Raw genomic sequence first — 20,536 nt, 5'->3', positions numbered from 1 at the left:
TCAGCAGCAGCCGGGCCGACACATGAATATGGAGTTGGAGTTGTTGAGCAGACGCTCACCGGACATTGCGAGAGGAAAAGAAGACCGGAGAGAATGAATGAAAAGTCACGGAGCGGAAACTGAAAATATTGAATTTTCCTGTCAAATAAAAAGACATTGCGAAGATTGTGGAGATTTGTCCGCATCAGGTGAACAAACATGAGAAAGACTTCCAGTAGAGTACCGTGATACTAATGAATCATATTCGGTACAATACAGCCTCTGGTAACAAACACCATTGGTGTATCTACACATATTGTCCACTGTGATGATACCAAGTACAGGAGCGTATCTAGTCTAGTTTATTTTTACCCTTTGCGTTCATATTTTGTTGTGTTTGTTGCATTTTTGTTGCGTTTCGCTTGATTGTAAAATATGTGGATGGAGAGGGTAGGTGACGTTCATATGATGTCAATATTCAGTGTTTTATCCCTCATAGTTAATATTGTAAATCCCACATTCTTTCTTTTCATGTACATTCTGCGTGTCTCATCAGTAAAAAAAATAAATGTAAAATTCCATTCCGCTCTCTAAGGAGGTATGTCAAAACGTTTTCAGCATTCAGTTAGACATTATTGTAAGGTTTTGTTTTTGTTTTTTGACACATTTGTTTTCTCTAAATTCCCCCCCGAGTCCAAATAATTGCCGAGGCCTGATCTAATTGTTGTTTAAACAATGCAATGGGAAATATATTTACAAACCCCGTTTCCATATGAGTTGGGAAATTGTGTTAGATGTAAATATAAACGGAATACAATGATTTGCAAATCATTTTCAACCCATATTCAGTTGAATGCACTACAAAGACAACATATATATATATTTTTTTGTAAATATTCATTAACTTTAGAATTTGATGCCGGCAACACGTGGCAAAGAAGTTGGGAAAGGTGGCAATAAATACTGATAAAGTTGAGAAATGCTCATCATACACTTATTTGGAACATCCCACAGGTGTGCAGGCTAATTGGGAACAGGTGGGTGCCAGGATTGGGTATAAAAACAGCTTCCCTAAAAATGCTCAGTCTTTCACAAGAAAAGAGTGGGCGAGGTACACCCCTTTGTCCACAACTGCGTGAGCAAATAGTCAAACAGTTTAAGAACAACATTTCTCAAAGTGCAATTGCAAGAAATTTAGGGATTTCAACATCTACGGTCCATAATATCATCAAAAGGTTCAGAGAATCTGTAGAAATCACTCCACGTAAGCGGCATGGCCGGAAACCAACATTGAAGGACAGTGACCTTCGATTCCTCAGACGGCGATGTATCAAAAACCGACATCAATCTTTAAAGGATATCACCACATGGGCTCAGGAACACTTCAGAAAACCACAGTCACTAAATACAGTTCGTCGCTACATCTGTACAGTAAGTGCAAGTTAAAGCTCTACTATGCAAAGCGAAAGCCATTTATCAACAACATCCAGAAACGGTGCCGGCTTCTCTGGGCCCAAGATAATCTATGCTGCACTGTAACACAGTGGTGAACATGCCCTTTCCCAACTACTTTGACACGTGTTGCAGCCATGAAGTTATAAGTCAATTATTATTTGCAACAAAAAAAAAAAAAGTTTAATGGGTTTGAACATTAAATATCTTGTCTTTGTAATGCATTCACTTGAATATGGGTTGAAAAGGATTTGCAAATCCTTGTATTCCGTTTATATTTACATCTAACACAATTTCCCAACTCATATGGAAACGGGGTTTGTAATCAGTAGTTAGAAGATTATCTTTACCAAGTGAACGAGGAGTGACACGAAGCTGCTTGAACTAATCAAATAAGAGCAAAAAAAAAATCTGCAAAATGTTCTCACAGGTGTGTGTTTGTGTGAGCACATGTTCCTCCAAACGATTTTTGAGAAATTACACTCAAGCTCGCAGTCGTGTTTGTTCGAGTATTTCAAGTCCCCCGTCCTCCAAATTATAATATTGTGAGTGCTGCTGATTAACAATCTGAGCCACGCTGCAGCAACAGTTAACATAATGGGAACATTTCTCTGCTTGATAGAAAATAATAACACACGCTGGGGGAAAAAAAAAAAAATGTAATTAGCCAACGCCCCTGTGATGACGATAACAAAGAAAATGCAATTTTTCACACGGCTGCCTTTGTTTGGGACAATTTCAGAGATTATTGTTATTATTTGCCGCAATTATGTAAAGATTCATATCGACAAGGGGGAAAAAACGTGTAATTCTTGCTTTTTTCGCATTAAAGCTCGTCTGCACCTCAGTTTGTCCATCAGTATGCTTTTCCTGGCGTCAGAGGTCGGCTCGACCTTAATTGGTATTTTCTCCAAAGCTCAAACAATTCAGGGGCGGCATAAGAAATGCCACATTACCATGTTGTCGAGTTTAAAAAGCCCTTCAATTTTCTCGCTGTCCTGCGAGGACACTTTTATAAAGGGGGCCTTAATCGTTGCTGTTTTCCTCCATCGGTCAGCAATAAAGAGCACGTCTCGTGGCTTGGGGGCTAAATTGCGTCCCATAAAACACTCCTAAAACAACGATTAATGTGTAATTTGGTCCTCTTCCTCAACAATATCGCCTCCGCTAACACAACACTAACTGTCATCGGGACAAATGAGGTGTTTTAAGACGCTACACTCAATAAAAAACGATACACACTCTTGACATTGTTCTATATTCCTTAAATGGTATGAAAATACAATAAACAGAGCAACAATACGATGCATTTTGCGTGAGGGTTGTACACTTTGGTCGGGAGGACGATGACGAGGTGGAACAAAATACCTATTTTCTTTTTCCCCAAAAACTTTTGAACGATAACAGTCTGGACGGACACATTTTGGACCAAAACCTTCAAACGTCATTTAATGTGCACAAACATTGTGAACATCCAAGGTTTCTTTTCAAAATCTACATGCCATCTGGATTTCGGACTGCAGATCATCATCTGTAAACAGCTGCTAACAAAAACTGCCAAATAAAAGAAAGAAAGTAGGGATTGGTGTTAATATTTATTTGTGTCTTCATTACCATTTTTTTTACACTGGATTTATGTAACTGGAATTTGTTGCATTTGAATTTAGTACAATTTTGCTTACACATTTTTATTCAATGAAATTGTCAGCATAATTTGATCTGTGAAAATTCTGTTCACAAAAATCTAACCCAAAAAATGTACTTCAATATTTTTTTAACTTAAAATCTCAGAACAACAATAAAATGCATTTTGCGTGAGACTGTACACTTTGGTCGGGAGGACGATGCGAGGTGGAACAAAATACCTATTTTCTTTTTCCCAAAATACTTGTGAAAATAACAATCTGGATGGACACATTTTGGACCAAAACCTTCAAACGTCATTTAATGTGCACAAACATTGTGAACATCCGAGGTTTCTTTTAAAAATCTACATGCCATCTGGATTTCGGACTGCAGATCATCATCTGTAAACAGCTGCTAACAAAAACTGCCAAATAAAAGAAAGAAAGTAGGGATTGGTGTTGATATTTATTTGTGTCTTCATTACCATTTTTTTTTACACTGGATTTATGTAACTGGATTTTGTTGCATTTAAATTTAGTGCAATTTGGCTTACACATTTTCATTCAATGAAATTGTCAGCATAATTTGATCTGGGAAAATGTTGTTCACAAAAATGAAACGCAAAAAATGTACTTAAATATTATTTTTTTTAACTTAAAATCTCAGAGCAACAATACAATGCATTTTGCGTGAGATTGTACACTTTGGTCGGGAGGACGATGACGAGGTGGAACATAATACCTATTTTCTTTTTCCCCAAAAACTTTTGAACGATAACAATCTGGACGGACACATTTTGGACCAAAACCTTCAAATGTCATTTAATGTGCACAAACATTGTGAACATCTACGGTTTCTTTTAAAAATGTACATGCCATCTGGATTTCAGACTAGAGATCATCACCTGTAAACAGCTGCTAACAAAAACTGCTAAATAAAAGAAAGAAAGTAGGGACTGGTGTTGATATTTATTTGTGTCTTCATTACCATTTTTTTGTTTTTACACTGGATTTATGTAACTGGATTTTGTTGCATTTAAATTTAGTGCAATTTGGCTCACACAGTTTTATTCAATGAAATTGTCAGCATAATTTGATCTGGGAAAATTGTGTTCACAAAAATCAAACGCAAAACATTTACTCCCCTAAAAACCTTTGAAAAATAACAATTTGGACGGACACATTTTAAATTAAAACCTTCAAATGTCATTTAATGTGCACAAACATTGTGAACATCCGAGGTTTCTTTTAAAAATCTACATGCCATCTGGATTTCGGACTGCAGATCATCATCTGTAAACAGCTGCTAACAAAAACTGCCAAATAAAAGAAAGAAAGTAGGGATTGGTGTTGATATTTATTTGTGTCTTCATTACCATTTTTTTTTACACTGGATTTATGTAACTGGATTTTGTTGCATTTAAATTTAGTGCAATTTGGCTTACACATTTTTATTCAATGAAATTGTCAGCATAATTTGATCCGGGAAAATTTTGTTCAGAAAAATGAAACGCAAAAAATTTACTTAAATATTATTTTTTTTAACTTAAAATCTCAGAGCAACAATACAATGCATTTTGCGTGAGATTGTACACTTTGGTCGGGAGGACGATGACAAGGTGGAACATAATACCTATTTTCTTTTTCCCCAAAAACTTTTGAACGATAACAATCTGGACGGACACATTTTGGACCAAAACCTTCAAACGTCATTTAATGTGCACAAACATTGTGAACATCCAAGGTTTCTTTTAAAAATCTACATACCATCTGGATTTTGGACTGCAGATCATCATCTGTAAACAGCTGCTAACAAAAACTGCTAAATAAAAGAAAGAAAGTAGGGACTGGTGTTGATATTTATCTGTGTCTTCATTACCATTTTTTTTTTTTACACTGGATTTATGTAACTGGATTTTGTTGCTTTTAAATTTAGTGCAATTTGGCTTACACATTTTTATTCAATGAAATTGTCAGCATAATTTGATCTGGGAAAATTGTGTTCACAAAAATCAAACGCAAAACATTTACTCTCCTAAAAACCTTTGAAGAATAACAATTTGGACAGACACATTTTAGACCAAATCCTTCAAATGTCATTTAATGTTTACAAACATTGTGAACATCTACGGTTTCTTTTAAAAATCTACATGCCATCTGGATTTCAGACTGGAGATCATCACCTGTAAACAGCTGCTAACAAAAACTGCTAAATAAAAGAAAGAAAGTAGGGACTGGTGTTGATATCTATTTGTGTCTTCATTACCATTTCTTTTTTTTTTTTTACACTGGATTTATGTAACTGGATTTTGTTGCATTTAAATTTAGTGCAATTTGGCTTACACATTTTTCTTCAATGAAATTGTCAGCATAATTTGATCTGGGAAAATTGTGTTCACAAAATCAAACGTAAAAAATATACTTAAATATTTTTTTTTAACTTCACATCTCAGAGCAACAATACAATGCATTTTGCGTGAGATTGTACACTTTGGTCGGGAGGACGATGACAAGGTGGAACAAAATACATATTTTCTTTTTCCCCAAAAACTTTTGAACGATAACAATCTGGACGGACACATTTTGGACCAAAACCTTCAAACGTCATTTAAAGTACACAAACATTGTCAACATCCAAGGTTTTTTATAAAAATCTACATGCCATCTGGATTTTGGACTGCAGATCATCATCTGTAAACAGCTGCTAACAAAAACTACTAAATAAAAGAAAGAAAGTAGGGACTGGTGTTGATATTTATTTGTGTCTTCATTACCATTTTTTTGTTTTTACACTGGATTTATGTAACTGGATTTTGTTGCATTTAAATTTAGTGCAATTTGGCTTACACATTTTTATTCAATGAAATTGTCAGCATAATTTGATCTGGGAAAATTATGTTCACAAAAATGTAACGCAAAAAATGTACTTTAATATTATTTTTTTTAACTTAAAATCTCAGAGCAACAATACAATACATTTTGCGGGAGATTTTACACTATGGTCGGGAGGACGATGACGTGGTGGAACAAAATACATATTTTCTTTTTCCCCAAAAACTTTTGAAGCATAACAATCTGGACAGACACATTTTGGACCAAAACCTTCAAACGTCATTTAATGTGCACAAACATTGTGAACATCTATGGTTTCTTTTAGAAATCTACATGCCATCTGGATTTCGGACTGCAGATCATCACCTGTAAACAACTGCTAACAAAAACTGCTAAATAAAAGAAAGAAAGATAGTAGAGACTGGTGTTGATATTTATTTGTGTCTTCATTGCCATTTTTTTTTTAAACTGGATTTATGTAACTGGAATTTGTTGCATTTAAATTTAGTGCAATTTTGCTTACACATTTGTATTCAATGAAATTGTCAGCATAATTTGATCTGAGAAAATTCTGTTCACAAAAATCTAACGCAAAACATGTACTTCAATATTTTTTTAACTTAAAATCTCAGAACAACAATAAAATGCATTTTGCGTGAGATTGTACACTTTGGTCGGGAGGACGATGACGGGGTGGAACAAAATACCTATTTTCTTTTTCCCCCAAAATTTTTGAACAATAACAATCTGGACGGACACATTTTGGACCAAAACCTTCAAACGTCATTTAAAGTGCACAAAAATTGTGAACATTTATGGTTTCTTTTAAAAATCTACATGCCATCTGGATTTCTGACTGTAGATCATCACCTGTAAACAGCTGCTAAAAACAACTGCTAAATAAAAGAAAGAAAGTAGGGAATGGTGTTGATATTTATTTGTGTCTTCATTACCATTTTTTTACACTGGATTTATGTAACTGGATTTTGTTGCATTTAAATTAAGTGCAATTTGGCTTACACAGTTTTATTCAATGAAATTGTCGGCATAATTTGATCTGGGAAAAATTCTGTTAACAAAAATCAAACGCAAAACATTTACTTCCCTAAAAACCTTTGAACAATACCAATTTGGACGGACACATTTTAGACCAAAACCTTCAAATGTCATTTAATGTGCAAGAACACTGTGAACATCTACGGTTTCTTTTAAAAATCTACATGCCATCTGGATTTCGGACTGCAGATCATCACCTTTAAACAGCTGCTAACAAAAACTGCTAAATAAAAGAAAGAAAGTAGGGACTGGTGTTGATATTTATTTGTGTCTTCATTACCATTTTTTTTTTTCGACACTGGATTTATGTAAATTGATTTTTTTGCATTTAAATTTAGTGCAATTTGGCTAACACGTTTTTATTCAATGAAATTGTCAGCATAATTTGATCTGGGGAAATTCTGTTCACAAAAAATCAAACGCAAAAAATGTACTTAAATATATATTTTTTTAACTTAAAATCTTAGAGCAACAATACAATGCATTTTGCGTGAGATTGTACACTTTGGTCAGGAGGGCGATGACGAGGTGGAACAAAATACCTATTTTCTTTTTCCCAAAATACTTGTGAAAATAACAATCTGGACAGACACATTTTGGACCAAAACCTTCAAATGTCATTTAATGTGCACAAACATTGTGAATATTTATGGTTACTTTTAAAATCCTACATGTCATCTGGATTTCGGACTGCAGGTCATCACCTGTAAACGGCTGCTAACAACAACTGCTAAATAAAAGAAAGAAAGTAGGGAATGGTGTTGATATTTATTTGTGTTTTCATTACCATTTTTTTTGTTTTTACACTGGATTTATGTGACTGGATTTTGTTGCATTTAAATTTAGTGCAATTTGGCTTACACATTTTTATTCAATGAAATTGTCTGCATAATTTGATCTGGGAAAATTCTGTTCACAAAAATGAAACGCAAAAAATTCACTTAAATATTTTTTTTAACTTAAAATTTCAGAGGAACAATACACTGCATTTTGCGTGAGATTGTACACTTTGGTCGGGAGGACGATGGCGAGGTGGAACAAAATGCATATTTTCTTTTTCCCCCAAAATTTTTGAACAATAACAATCTGGACGGACACATTTTGGACCAAAACCTTCAAACGTCATTTAAAGTGCACAAAAATTGTGAACATTTATGGTTTCTTTTAAAAATCTACATGCCATCTGGATTTCTGACCGTAGATCATCACCTATAAACAACTGCTAAAAAAAACCTACTAAATAAAAGAAAGAAAGTAGGGACTGGTGTGGATATTTATTTGTCTTCATTACCAATTTTATTTTTTTTGCACTGGATTTATGTAACTGGATTTTGTTGCATTTAAATTTAGTGCAATTTGGCTTACACATTTTTATTCAATGAAATTGTCTGCATAATTTGATCTGGGAAAATTCTGTTCACAAAGATGAAACGCAAAAAATTCACTTAAATATTTTTTTAACTTAAAATCTCAGAGGAACAATACACTGCATTTTGCGTGAGATTGTACACTTTGGTCGGGAGGACGATGACGAGGTGGAACAAAATACATATTTTCTTTTTCCCCCAAAATTTTTGAACAATAACAATCTGGACGGACACATTTTGGACCAAAACCTTCAAACGTCATTTAAAGTGCACAAAAATTGTGAACATTAATGGTTTCTTTTAAAAATCTACATGCCATCTGGATTTCTGACTGTAGATCATCACCTATAAACAACTGCTAAAAAAAACTACTAAATAAAAGAAAGAAAGTAGGGACTGGTGTGGATATTTATTTGTCTTCATTACCATTTTTTTTACACTGGATTTATGTAACTGGATTTTGTTGCATTTAAATTAAGTGCAATTTGGCTTACACATTTTTATTCAATGAAATTGTCAGCATCATTTGATCTGGGAAAAATTCTGTTCACAAAATCAAACGCAAAAAATATACTTAAATATTTTTTTTTAACTCCAAATCTCAGAGCAACAATACAATGCATTTTGCGTGAAGGTTGTACACTTTGGTCTGGAGGACGATGGCGAGGTGGAACAAAATACATATTTTCTTTTTCCCCCAAAATTTTTGAACAATAACAATCTGGACGGACACATTTTGGACCAAAACCTTCAAACGTCATTTAAAGTGCACAAAAATTGTGAACATTTATGGTTTCTTTTAAAAATCTACATGCCATCTGGATTTCTGACCGTAGATCATCACCTATAAACAACTGCTAAAAAAAACCTACTAAATAAAAGAAAGAAAGTAGGGACTGGTGTGGATATTTATTTGTCTTCATTACCAATTTTATTTTTTTTGCACTGGATTTATGTAACTGGATTTTGTTGCATTTAAATTTAGTGCAATTTGGCTTATACATTTTTATTCAATGAAATTGTTTGCATAATTTGATCTGGGAAAATTCTGTTCACAAAGATGAAACGCAAAAAATTCACTTAAATATTTTTTTAACTTAAAATCTCAGAGGAACAATACACTGCATTTTGCGTGAGATTGTACACTTTGGTCGGGAGGACGATGACGAGGTGGAACAAAATACATATTTTCTTTTTCCCCCAAAATTTTTGAACAATAACAATCTGGACGGACACATTTTGGACCAAAACCTTCAAACGTCATTTAAAGTGCACAAAAATTGTGAACATTAATGGTTTCTTTTAAAAATCTACATGCCATCTGGATTTCTGACCGTAGATCATCACTAAAAACTACTAAATAAAAGAAAGAAAGTAGGGACTGGTGTGGATATTTATTTGTCTTCATTACCATTTTTTTTACACTGGATTTATGTAACTGGATTTTGTTGCATTTAAATTAAGTGCAATTTGGCTTACACATTTTTATTCAATGAAATTGTCAGCATCATTTGATCTGGGAAAAATTCTGTTCACAAAATCAAACGCAAAAAATATACTTAAATATTTTTTTTTAACTCCAAATCTCAGAGCAACAATACAATGCCTTTTGCGTGAAGGTTGTACACTTTGGTCTGGAGGATGATGACGAGGTGGAACAAAATATCTATTTTCTTTTTCACCAAAAACTTTTGAACAATAACAATCTGGACGGACACATTTTGGACCAAAACCTTCAAACGTCATTTAATGTGCACAAACATTGTGAACGTCTATGGTTTCTTTTAAAAATCTACATGCCATCTGGATTTCTGACTGTAGATCATCACCTGTAAGCAGCTGCTAACAAAAACTACTAAATAAAAGAAAGAAAGTAGGGACTGGTGTGGATATTTATTTGTCTTCATTACCAATTTTTTTTTTTTACATTGGATTTATGTAACTGGATTTTGTTGCATTTAAATTTAGTGCAATCGGGCTTACACATTTTTATTCAATGAATTTGTCAGCATCAATTGATCTGGGAAAATTCTGTTCACAAAATCCATCCATCCATTTTCTACTGCTAATTCCCTTTCGGGGAATCAAACGCAAAAAATATACTTAAATATATTTTTTTTAACTTCAAATCTCAGAGCAACAATACAATGCATTTTGCGTGAAGGTTGTACACTTTGGTCTGTAGGACGATGACGAGGTGGAACAAAATACTTATTTTCTACACATTTTTATTCAATGAAATTGTGGCTCATCAGTAGCAAGTGAACTGCAGCCAAGTTGCCCCCGGCACGGCCCGAGGGTCAAAAAGGGAAGTGTTCGCTTTAATCGGCCCGTTAAAAAAATTGAGTGCCGTATCCAAATTTATAGTTAAGCCGTTATTTATCGCGTTAATTTTGGAAGTGGAACTACGTGAATGAGACCGACCGTTAACCAAGAAGATAACCATCCATCCATCCATCCATTTTTCTACCGCTTGTCCCTTTTGGAGTTGCGAGGGGTGCTCGAGCCTATCTCTGCTGCATTCAGTAGCAAGGTTGGGTACACCCTGGACAAGTCGTCACCTCATCGCAGGGCCACCCAAGAAGAGATGGTCAGTTAAATGGTCTGTTAAACATAATCCATGCAAAATGTTGACAAAAGCATAATACGACCCATTTAATGCGCCCTATAATCAGGTGCGCCTGCTGTATGAAAAAATAACCCTGTGCGCCTTGTGGTCTGAAAAACATGGTACATATATTCAGTGTAAAATAAAAAGCATTGGTAATAAAGACCAAAGTTAACCACCTTAGACTGGAGTCCTCATTCCTCGACATATTTCTTGATATCAGTGGCAAATTGACAATCCTTGATATCTTTGAGCCTTTGGCAGGTCGGATTTGATTCTCGGGCAAATGTTTCGCTTTTGAATCCGAGCCTACCTCCCCGTGAAAGGCATACGCGTGAGTCTGTCACAAATCAGTCCGCTAGAACGCTTCCTTCGGCGCACTGTCGTTTAACCTCTCCATGTAGTTACGTAACTCCGTAGCGTCTTCCAACGCCACGTCCTGGCACACCCACTTGATGTCCTGCTTGTGGCATCGAGTCAGAGTGCTAACAGTCGGGTAGCCGCTGTCCGAGGGGATGGTGGTGAAGGTGGTGAACTGCACTCGCTTCCTCTTGGTGGTGGGCGACTCCCCTTTGCTTTCTTTAGTAGGGCAGCCGGAGTCGGCCGCCCGGTGTACTTGGCCCTGCACGTTCTTCTGGGCCGAGCCCCCGTTCAGCAAGTGGCTTCCCTCCTCCAGACCGCTACCGGAGTCTATCATGGAGGTCTGCTCCTCCTGCTGGGGGGACAAGCTGATTTCGCTCTCCAGCAGCTCTGCCTCGTTCCCCAGCCACACCCAGTCATGGGCATGGTTCATGTTCTCTTGGCCTTCGACGGAGAGCTCCTTGTGTCGGTATTTGAGGGTATAGGAGATGCAGTTGATAAGAAATACCAGGATAGCCAGGCAGAAGACCCCCAGTAGAGCGTACATACCGATCTCCAGGTCTGTGAGACCGCGAGCAGTCTGCATGAGGTCATCGTCCATGTTGCGCCCACGGGGCAAGTCCACCTGAGCAGGAAAGTCGGCGAAGTCAATCGGCATCCTCTCGCTTCCATCACCTGATGGTTTATCCCCGTTAGGACCCCGCATGATTGCACTTCTTGTGGTGGTGGGTCTATTCAGCGCCCCTTCCTCCATGTCAGAGACTGAGCTGCCGTAAAAGTGGCTGTCAAGACCAATCCTGTCAGGTGAGGGCTGCCTGCCTCTGGTGTCCAAATCCTCTCCGTCGGTGCCGTAATCGTTGGTCCCTCCCCTGGAGCTGTCGCTGTATCCAAACCGCACCTTGACGTTACAGTTGCCCGCTGCCAGGATGCTACGGCGTTTGAATTTCTGGCAAATCTCACAAACCGTCATTTCCACCCGGACCAGAAGCCCTTGGCCCTCCGCCTCGGTCACGATGACGGGCCATTTCCAGGAGGGGTCCTGCCGTACCGTCACCACTTCCTCATCCAGGGAGGTGGCGGTGAGGATGAAAAAGTCAGGGTTGTACAGATCCAGAGGGGCCACGGAGCCGTCGCTGAACTGCAACCAGGCGCTGATCAAGGCCTCCTGTGGAAACAACACCATACATGAGTTAAAGGTGGCAACACAATAATACAAGGTATTATAATATTACTTCTCAAACTTTTTCCACCAAATCCCACCTCAGAAAAAACTTGTCTGTACCACGTTAGTGCTCAAAGTGACCAAGATTGCAATACGGCATACTTGCCAACCCTCCCGATTTTACCGGGTGTCAAGACTTGGACTACGGGATGGTTTGTTTTTCCGATGCAAAGGAAAGTTGGCACGAGCAAGGCGTGAATGAATGTACATATATATTTCTTTAACTAACAAATCACAAAAAAAGGAAGCAAACAAAAGGCGCGCACCAGTGCGAAGTACAAAACTTGGCTATAAAACAAAAAATAGCAATATGTCATGACTATGGACGAAAATAAAAAAAAACTCAATAACTGTGACATAAAAAAACTTACGTGGCATGGACAGAATGAGAAAACAGGCATGGCATGGCATGAGGGAAGTTGAGGTAAAGTCGCCAGGCTGACTTCCTGGCAACTTCCGGTTTAAATAATAGGCATGATAATTGCAAACAGGTGTGAGACATGAGGACAGGGGCGTGACATGAGGACAAGGTGAAAACTAATGAGTGCAGGAACAGGAACTGAGTGTTCAAAAAACAAAACCGAACATGACCAAAACAAAACATGATCCCATAGACGTGACACCGGGAGACTCCCGAATTTCAGTGCCCCTCCTGAAAATCTCCCAGGGGTAACTATTCTCCCAATTTCCACCCAGACAACAATATTTGGGGCGTGCCTTAAAGGCACTACCTTCAGCGTCCTCTCTCACCTGAAAAGGAGACTATTATATATGTCTCCATTATCCATAGGTTTATCTATAACCCAAAAAGTAGGCAGGCGCGGAGCTATTTCTCAGCGTGTTTATTCCAGCCGGCACGTTAATACACTGACACACCATGCATTGCCCCAAAACTAAGGCAAGTAGTAATGTCCAAAAAACATAACAGAGACACAGCAGAAGAACGAAAAAGAGACATGGTGACGACGAGTAAGAAAAAGAAGTACGCTTGGAAGTTCCAAAATGATTGGAAAAAACTAATTTCATTTCATCCAGGACAGCTCGAAGGGAAAGGGGTATGCTGCCTGCAAATTTTGAAGACCAGACTTCTGTGAATTGTGAAGTGAATTATACTTATATAGCGCTTTTCTCTAGTGACTCAAAGCGCTTTACATAGTGAAACCCAATATCTAAGTTACATTTAAACAAGTGTGGATAGCACTGGGAGCAGGTGGGTAAAGTGTCTTGCCCAAGGCCACAACGGCAGTGACTAGGATGGCGAAAGCGGGTATCGAACCTGCAACCCCCAAGTTGCTGGCACGGCCACTCTACCAACCGAGCTATACCGCCCTTCTCCATTGTACACGGTGGCCGAACGGATATACTCATTCATGACTGATATATACTTGAAAATATATACACCCCCCGCTACTCCCCACCTCGACAACTCCCCACCCCCCCATCTCCCGAATTCGGAGGTCTCGAGGTTGGCAAGTATGGAATACAGTAACCTAGTAGACCTAAGTATGGTGACACTTTAGTATGGGGAACATATTCACCATTAATTAGTTGCTTATTAACACAACATTGGGGCGGTATAGCTCGGTTGGTAGAGTGGCCGTGCCAGCAACTTGAGGGTTCCAGGTTCGATCCCTGCTTCCGCCATCCAAGTCACTGCTGTTGTGTCCTTGGGCAGGACACTTTACCCACCTGCTCCCAGTGCCACCCACACTGGTAGTAATGTACATTAGATATTGGGTTTCACTATGTAAAAGTGTCACTAGAGAAACGCGCTATATGAATATAATTCACTTCACCATGAATTAGTTGCTTATTAAAGTAACAAATACTTATTTTAGAGTTATTTGGACACAAGGGGAACATATGAGGGTTATGGTTACTAATTGTCAGGACTAGGACTTGGGTGAGGGTTGTTTTCCCGAGGTGTAAAGCGAATGGAGTGGAAACGGCGTAAAAGTAAAGACATTTTTTTATTTAAAAGTGAAGTGAAGTGAATTATATTTATATAGCGCTTCTTCTCTAGTGACTCAAAGCGCTTTACATAGTGAAACCCAATATCTAAGTTACATTCAAACCAGTGTGGGTGGCACTAGGAGCAGGTGGGTAAAGTGTCTTGCCCAAGGACACAACGGCAGTGACTAGGATGGCGGAAGCGGGAATCGAACCTGCAACCCTCAAGTTGCTGGCACGGCCACTCTACCAACCAAGCTTTTTTTTTTTTAAAAATAAGCAAACAAAAGGTGCACACAATGGCGGAGAACAAACTTGACTAATGAAACAAAACTTGCACTAAGGCAAAACTATGAACATAAACAAGTACTTACTTGGCATGGAACTGAGAAACATGACATGAAGCAGAGTGGAGGTAACATGGCATTACGTGAGTAGAGGTAATGGATGGTGGTAGAAGGTAATGTTGCCAGCACAAAGAACAGAAACAGACAGGCTTAAATAGCAGTGACATGATCAGTGAAAACAGGTGTGCGAGTGCAAAACGTGAGACAGGTGAAAACTAATGGGTAGTCATGATAACAAAACAAACCAGGAAGTGCAAAAACAGGAACTGAGTGTCCAAAAAACAAAACATGATCACACAGACATGACACTAATAAGCAATAATTCTGGTTATTGAAGGAATACTCTTAGTTAATGTCTTACTGGTTGTATAATAAGGCCATGCAGAATAAGGCATTAATAGGTACTTAATATTGACTAAATAAAAGCCAAAAGTTTACTAATTTGCATGTTAATAAGCAACTAATTAAATGTAAATATGTGTTCCCCATACTGTAATATCAAGGTTAAAGCTAAAGTACCACTGATAGTCGCACACCCATACACACCAGGTGCGGTGAAATTACCTTCTGCATTAACCCCTTGTTCCACCCACTGGGTGGTGAGGGGAGCAGTGAGCAGCAGCGGTGATTTAACCCCCAATTCCAACCCTTGGTGCTTATCATTTTACTTATATTGCTTATTATATTACACGCTGTTTGAACAGTAACACTGTGTTCTGCCTTGGAAGCACTATTTTGTATTTGGATGCATTATTCTGGTCTCTCTCACCACCCGGCCACTGCAGCCGGTAGTATTGTTGTTTCCTCCTCTAAACGCTCACCGGTCTCGGTCCTTCCTCTGTGTCACTTTTTGTTTCTTTGGATATCGCCGCTTCTTCCGAGTCACCGGCTTTCGCTTCTCACTCGTCCAGCAGACTAGACAACACGCGCACTCTCTTCGTCTTCTTCTTCATTTCGCCTGTTTCGCCGCCTGGATTGTGCAGATTTGATTGGCTGAGCGGTATCATGTGGGCTGGTTTAACTCGCATGCGATTGGTCCATAAAAGTTGTGCCTCCGTCAAAACTTAAAAATGACAAAGCTTAACCTATTGTTACTATAACAATCTACAAGGTTAATATAGTTGGCTTCTCTTTCTTCCCTTCCATTTATCTGCTTTCTTTTTTTTATTTGAAGTTATCATTACATAATATGTATTGTTGCATTTGAACTAGAGATGTCCGATAATGGCTTTTTTTGACGATACTCCGATATTGTCCTACTTTTAATTACCGATTCCGATATCAACCGATACCGATATATACAGTCGTGGAATTAACAAATTATCATGCCTAATTTTGTTGTGATGCCTGGCTGAATGCATTAAACCAGGGGTGTCCAAACTTTTTCCAGAGAGGACCGCACACTTTAAAATGTTAAAAATGTGTCATTATTCAGTATTATTATTTTTATTATTATTCAAGTTTTAAATCTTTAGATCAACATTAGGTCTATCTGTCAATATGACGTTTTCAAAGATTTAAGTTGTATGCTCTTTTTGTCAAAGAAAACCATGTTTTTTAATGGAAAAAAAAACACAAAATATGCAATATTCTCACCCAATAAAATTTTTAAGTAGAATATTTGAGATTATATAATAATTGGAGCCGTAAAAAGGTCCACAACTCATAACACTATTGATTTGAATTCACTATTATTGTTTTGTGCAATGACACTTATAAACAAAACACACTGATCCAAAGGGGTCCTACTCATTAAAGTGTTAAAAAATAAATTATACTTTTTTTTTTTTTTTACTGTTTACTTTTAACCGCAAAGGTCCGGGGATCAACTTCAGATGTATTCGTCAATTATAAGTTTTTTTTGTAGTTTTTTGTTTGTTTGATTTAGGCCCTTCTTTGAAAAAAACAAAAACAAAAACAGCTCAGTTTTTTAAAAGACAATTACAAAATATCCCACATTTGCCCACAAAAATATCTCGAAGTGGAATATTTAATGTGACGTAATTGGAGCCTTGAATAGGTCAATAATTCATAATGACATTGATTTTGATTCACTTATTATCTTTTAAAGAAAGAAACAGCCTGCATGGCAGCTGTTTGTTATTAGAGTAAACATTGCAAAATGTTCCTGTTACATTTTACATTTGCTCTTTTATACCACTTTTAATTTTTTAATCTTTTTCCATAGTATTTTTAAAATGTGCCGTGGGGCCGTTAAAAAATGACCTGCAGGCCGCACTTTGGACACCCCTGCATTAAACGATGTAAAAAGGTTTCCCAAAATAAATCAACTTAAGTTATGGGGGAAAAAATGCCAACATGGAACTGCCATATTTATTATTGAAGTCACAAAGTGCATTATTTTTTTTAACATGCCTCAAAAACAGCAGCTTGGAATTTGGGACATGCTCTCCCCGAGAGAGCATGAGGAGGTTGAAGTGGGCGATGTTAAGGGGGCGCAGGGGATGTATTTTGTAGCGTCTCAGAAGAGATAGTCCTGCAAGAGGTTCTGGGTATTTGTTCTGTTTTGTTTATGTTGTGTTACGGTGCGGATGTTCTCCCGAAATGTGTTTGTCATTCTTGTTTGGTGTGGGTTCACATTGTGGCGCTGAGCAGGTATCGGGATATATATGGAACAGGAGTCAGTAGAGATGCAATGTTTACGCGGCGCATAAACTCTGAGAAAAATCAAATAATATGCTAGACATATAGACTAGAAACCGAACAAACGTGTTGATACCATCATGCCAGTACCAGTCCGATACCATAAGAAATACCCACCTTTGCATCAATACTATCGATAATTAGACCGATACGCCCACCCCTATCGTATACTGAAGCTGAACCGCGGTTTTGAGTTAGCGTTGGTGTGTTTTTTGACAGATATCATTTGTTTTTTCCACCTTGGTGAAGGTCTGTGGTCTACTAAGTTCTTGAAGTAAAGGCGGATGATTATTTTAAACAAGTGTTATACACATATTATTGAAGGTTGTCCACCAAGTTGATTGCACAGGGAGACTGTGCAAATAAATAGTGGTTCCATAAAGTCCTAGCCGAAAGAACCGACGTGAAGGAGGAGTTCAGAGGCACGTTTTTGATGGGAAGATCAAAGTGGCTTCAATGATGGTAGCTCGGGGAAATGAGAAAGCGAAGCAAAATATGATTTGTGGGCCAAGTTGGGGAAATAAGTCATATATTTTGGGGTTTAGAGACTGTGCTGTGGCGTTTGCATACTCAGAGATTAGGCTGCTGATGCCATTAGCTGCCCAAGGAAACACACCCGGTCACGCTAGCTTTCGGGTTTTGGACTTTTAACGGAGAACTGCACTTTTTGGGGAATTTTAATAACTCATCATCTTTATGTGAGACAAGAACTGTGCATTCTAAATAATTAATGAACATTTGCTGGTAAGATGCGGCTAACAAAAAAAACATTCAAAAACCTCCAACATTGTTGTGAATACATGCTGTGAGTAGAGATGTCTGATAATATCTGACCGCCGATATGTAAAATGTGATATCGGAAATTATCGGTATCGGTTTACAAAAAAATAAAATGTATGACTTTTTCAAACGCCGCTGTACGGAGTGGTACACGGACGTAGGGAGAAGTACAGAGCGCCCAAAAAATCTTAAAAGAACTGCCTTTGCGTGCCGGCCAAGTCACATAATATCTACGGCTTTTCACACTCACAAGTGAATGCAAGGCATATTTGGTCAACAGCCATACAAGTCACACTGAGGGTGGCCGTATAAACAACTTCACCACTGTTACAAATATGCGCCACACTGTGAATCCACACCAAACAAGAATGACAAACACATTTCAGGAGAACATCCGCACCGTAACACAACATAAACACAACAGAACAAATACCCAGACCCCCTTGCAGCACTAACTCTCTCCCCTCAACCCCGCCCACCTCAACCTCCTCATGTTCTCTCAGGGAGAGCATGTCCCAAATTCCAAGCTGCTGTTTTGAGACATGTTAAAAAAAATACTGCACTTTGTGACTTCAATATTAAATATGGCAGTGCCATGTTGGCATTTTTTTCCATAACTTGAGTTAATTTAGTTTGGAAAACCTTGTTACATTGTTTAATACATCCAGCGGGGCATCACAACAAAATTAGGCATACAAATGTGTTGATTCCACGGCTGTATATATCGGTATCAGTTGATATCGGGATCCGTAATTAAGAGTTGGACAATATCGGAATATCGGATATCGGCAAAAAAGCCATGGTCGGACATCTCTAGCTGTAAGTATGTATGTAATGTAGTAACATTCATACTAACATGTAATAATTACAGTATTTTGGTCATTTTCAGCATTACTGTAACGTCTTTCTTTCATGACTCGGACTTGGGCGTGGATTGTTTTCCCGAGGTGCAAAGCGAATGGAGTGAAAACGGCGTGAAAGTAAAGACATCTTTTAATTTTGACGCTATAACTACAAAAAAAAGGCAAACAAAGGGCGTGCGCAATGGCGGAGAATAAACTTGACTAATGAAAACAAAAACTTGCACATAGGCAGAAACTATGAACTATAAACAAAAACTTACTTGGCATGGACTACAAGGTAGACGGTGATGTTGCCAGGATGAAGAACAGAAACAGACCGCTTAAATAGCAGTGACATAATCAGTGAAAACAGGTGTGAGACATGAGGACAGGGGAAAATTAATGAGTTGCTATGGTAACAAAACAAACCAGGAAGTGCAAAAAGAGGAACTGAGTGTCCAAAAAACCAAACATGATTACACAGACATGACACTTTCCTTGGCATCGAACTTAATACAAGTGCATGGGCATTAGTTCTGTCCGTTGTCAGCATAGTGATTTGGCAAAATTTATAGCTACTAACGTCAGCTATCATTGAATTCTTGGCCTACCGTACCATGACTGCAAATTAGAGATGTCCGATAATGGCTTTTTTGCCGATAACCGACATTCCGATATTGTCCAACTCTTAATTACTATGGACTGGACTTTCACAATATTATGTTAGACCCACTTGACATCCATTGCATCCGGTTTCCCCAAGAGGGGGGAGGGGGGGCCACCCACATCTGCGGTCCTCCCCAAGGTTTCTCATAGTCGTTCACATTGACATCCCACTGGCTTGGGAGTTTTTCCTTGCCCTGATGTGGGATCTGAACCGAGGATGTCGTTGAGACACTTGTGATTTAGGCTTATATAAATAAACATTGATTGATTGATTGTTATTCAGCTTTAGTGAAAAAAAAATCCTAAAATGCTGTAGAAAAGGGTAAAAGCTAAACACAATAGAATACTCACAAAATGACTGATGTATTGCTAAAAATATAATGACAAACTCAAAAAACTAAATCGAATTTTACAGCATTTTTGTTTAATAAAAAAGAATGTACATGAAAATAAATAATATGGGATTTGTAGTATTAACTATGAACGATAAAATACTGAATATTGACAACATACGAAAATCTCTCCTTTTCACTTACCAAATGACCGTCTCGAGATCAATCTTTTGCAAGAAAGCAAAATGCAACAAATATGCAAGAAACACGCAAAGGACACACAAAAAAAAGCCACAGATCCATCTAATAATAATCCATATAATATCACTTTTCTATAGAACAGAACTTATGTTGTAGAAAACTGTTTCTGCATCCCTCCCTGACACTCTCCTCTCAGGCTGGCTGCTGTGTTCCTGAGCACATGTGGTGATATCCTTTAGAGATTGATGTCGAT

At 37.9% G+C, this 20,536-nt stretch overlaps 1 protein-coding gene across 3 annotated transcripts in view; it reads right to left on the bottom strand.

The window, feature by feature from the left end:
- Window positions 1-3,011: 3,011 nt before the first annotated feature.
- The window catches only part of si:dkeyp-14d3.1 (transmembrane protein 132C), a 414,649-nt gene continuing 397,124 nt past the window's right edge, over window positions 3,012-20,536 (bottom strand). For all 3 annotated transcript variants that reach the window (XM_061906884.1, XM_061906885.1, XM_061906886.1), the window contains one exon: window positions 3,012-12,444. In XM_061906884.1, coding sequence (XP_061762868.1) covers window positions 11,278-12,444 — 1,167 coding nt within the window. In that variant the 3' untranslated portion in view covers window positions 3,012-11,277. The remainder of the gene's footprint in view (window positions 12,445-20,536) is intronic.

The sequence above is a fragment of the Nerophis ophidion genome, linkage group LG07 (assembly GCF_033978795.1).
Source record: "Nerophis ophidion isolate RoL-2023_Sa linkage group LG07, RoL_Noph_v1.0, whole genome shotgun sequence".
NCBI lineage: Eukaryota > Metazoa > Chordata > Actinopteri > Syngnathiformes > Syngnathidae > Nerophis > Nerophis ophidion.
Note: the sequence above shows the minus strand (reverse complement) of the source record. Positions and strands in the feature narration are given on the sequence as shown.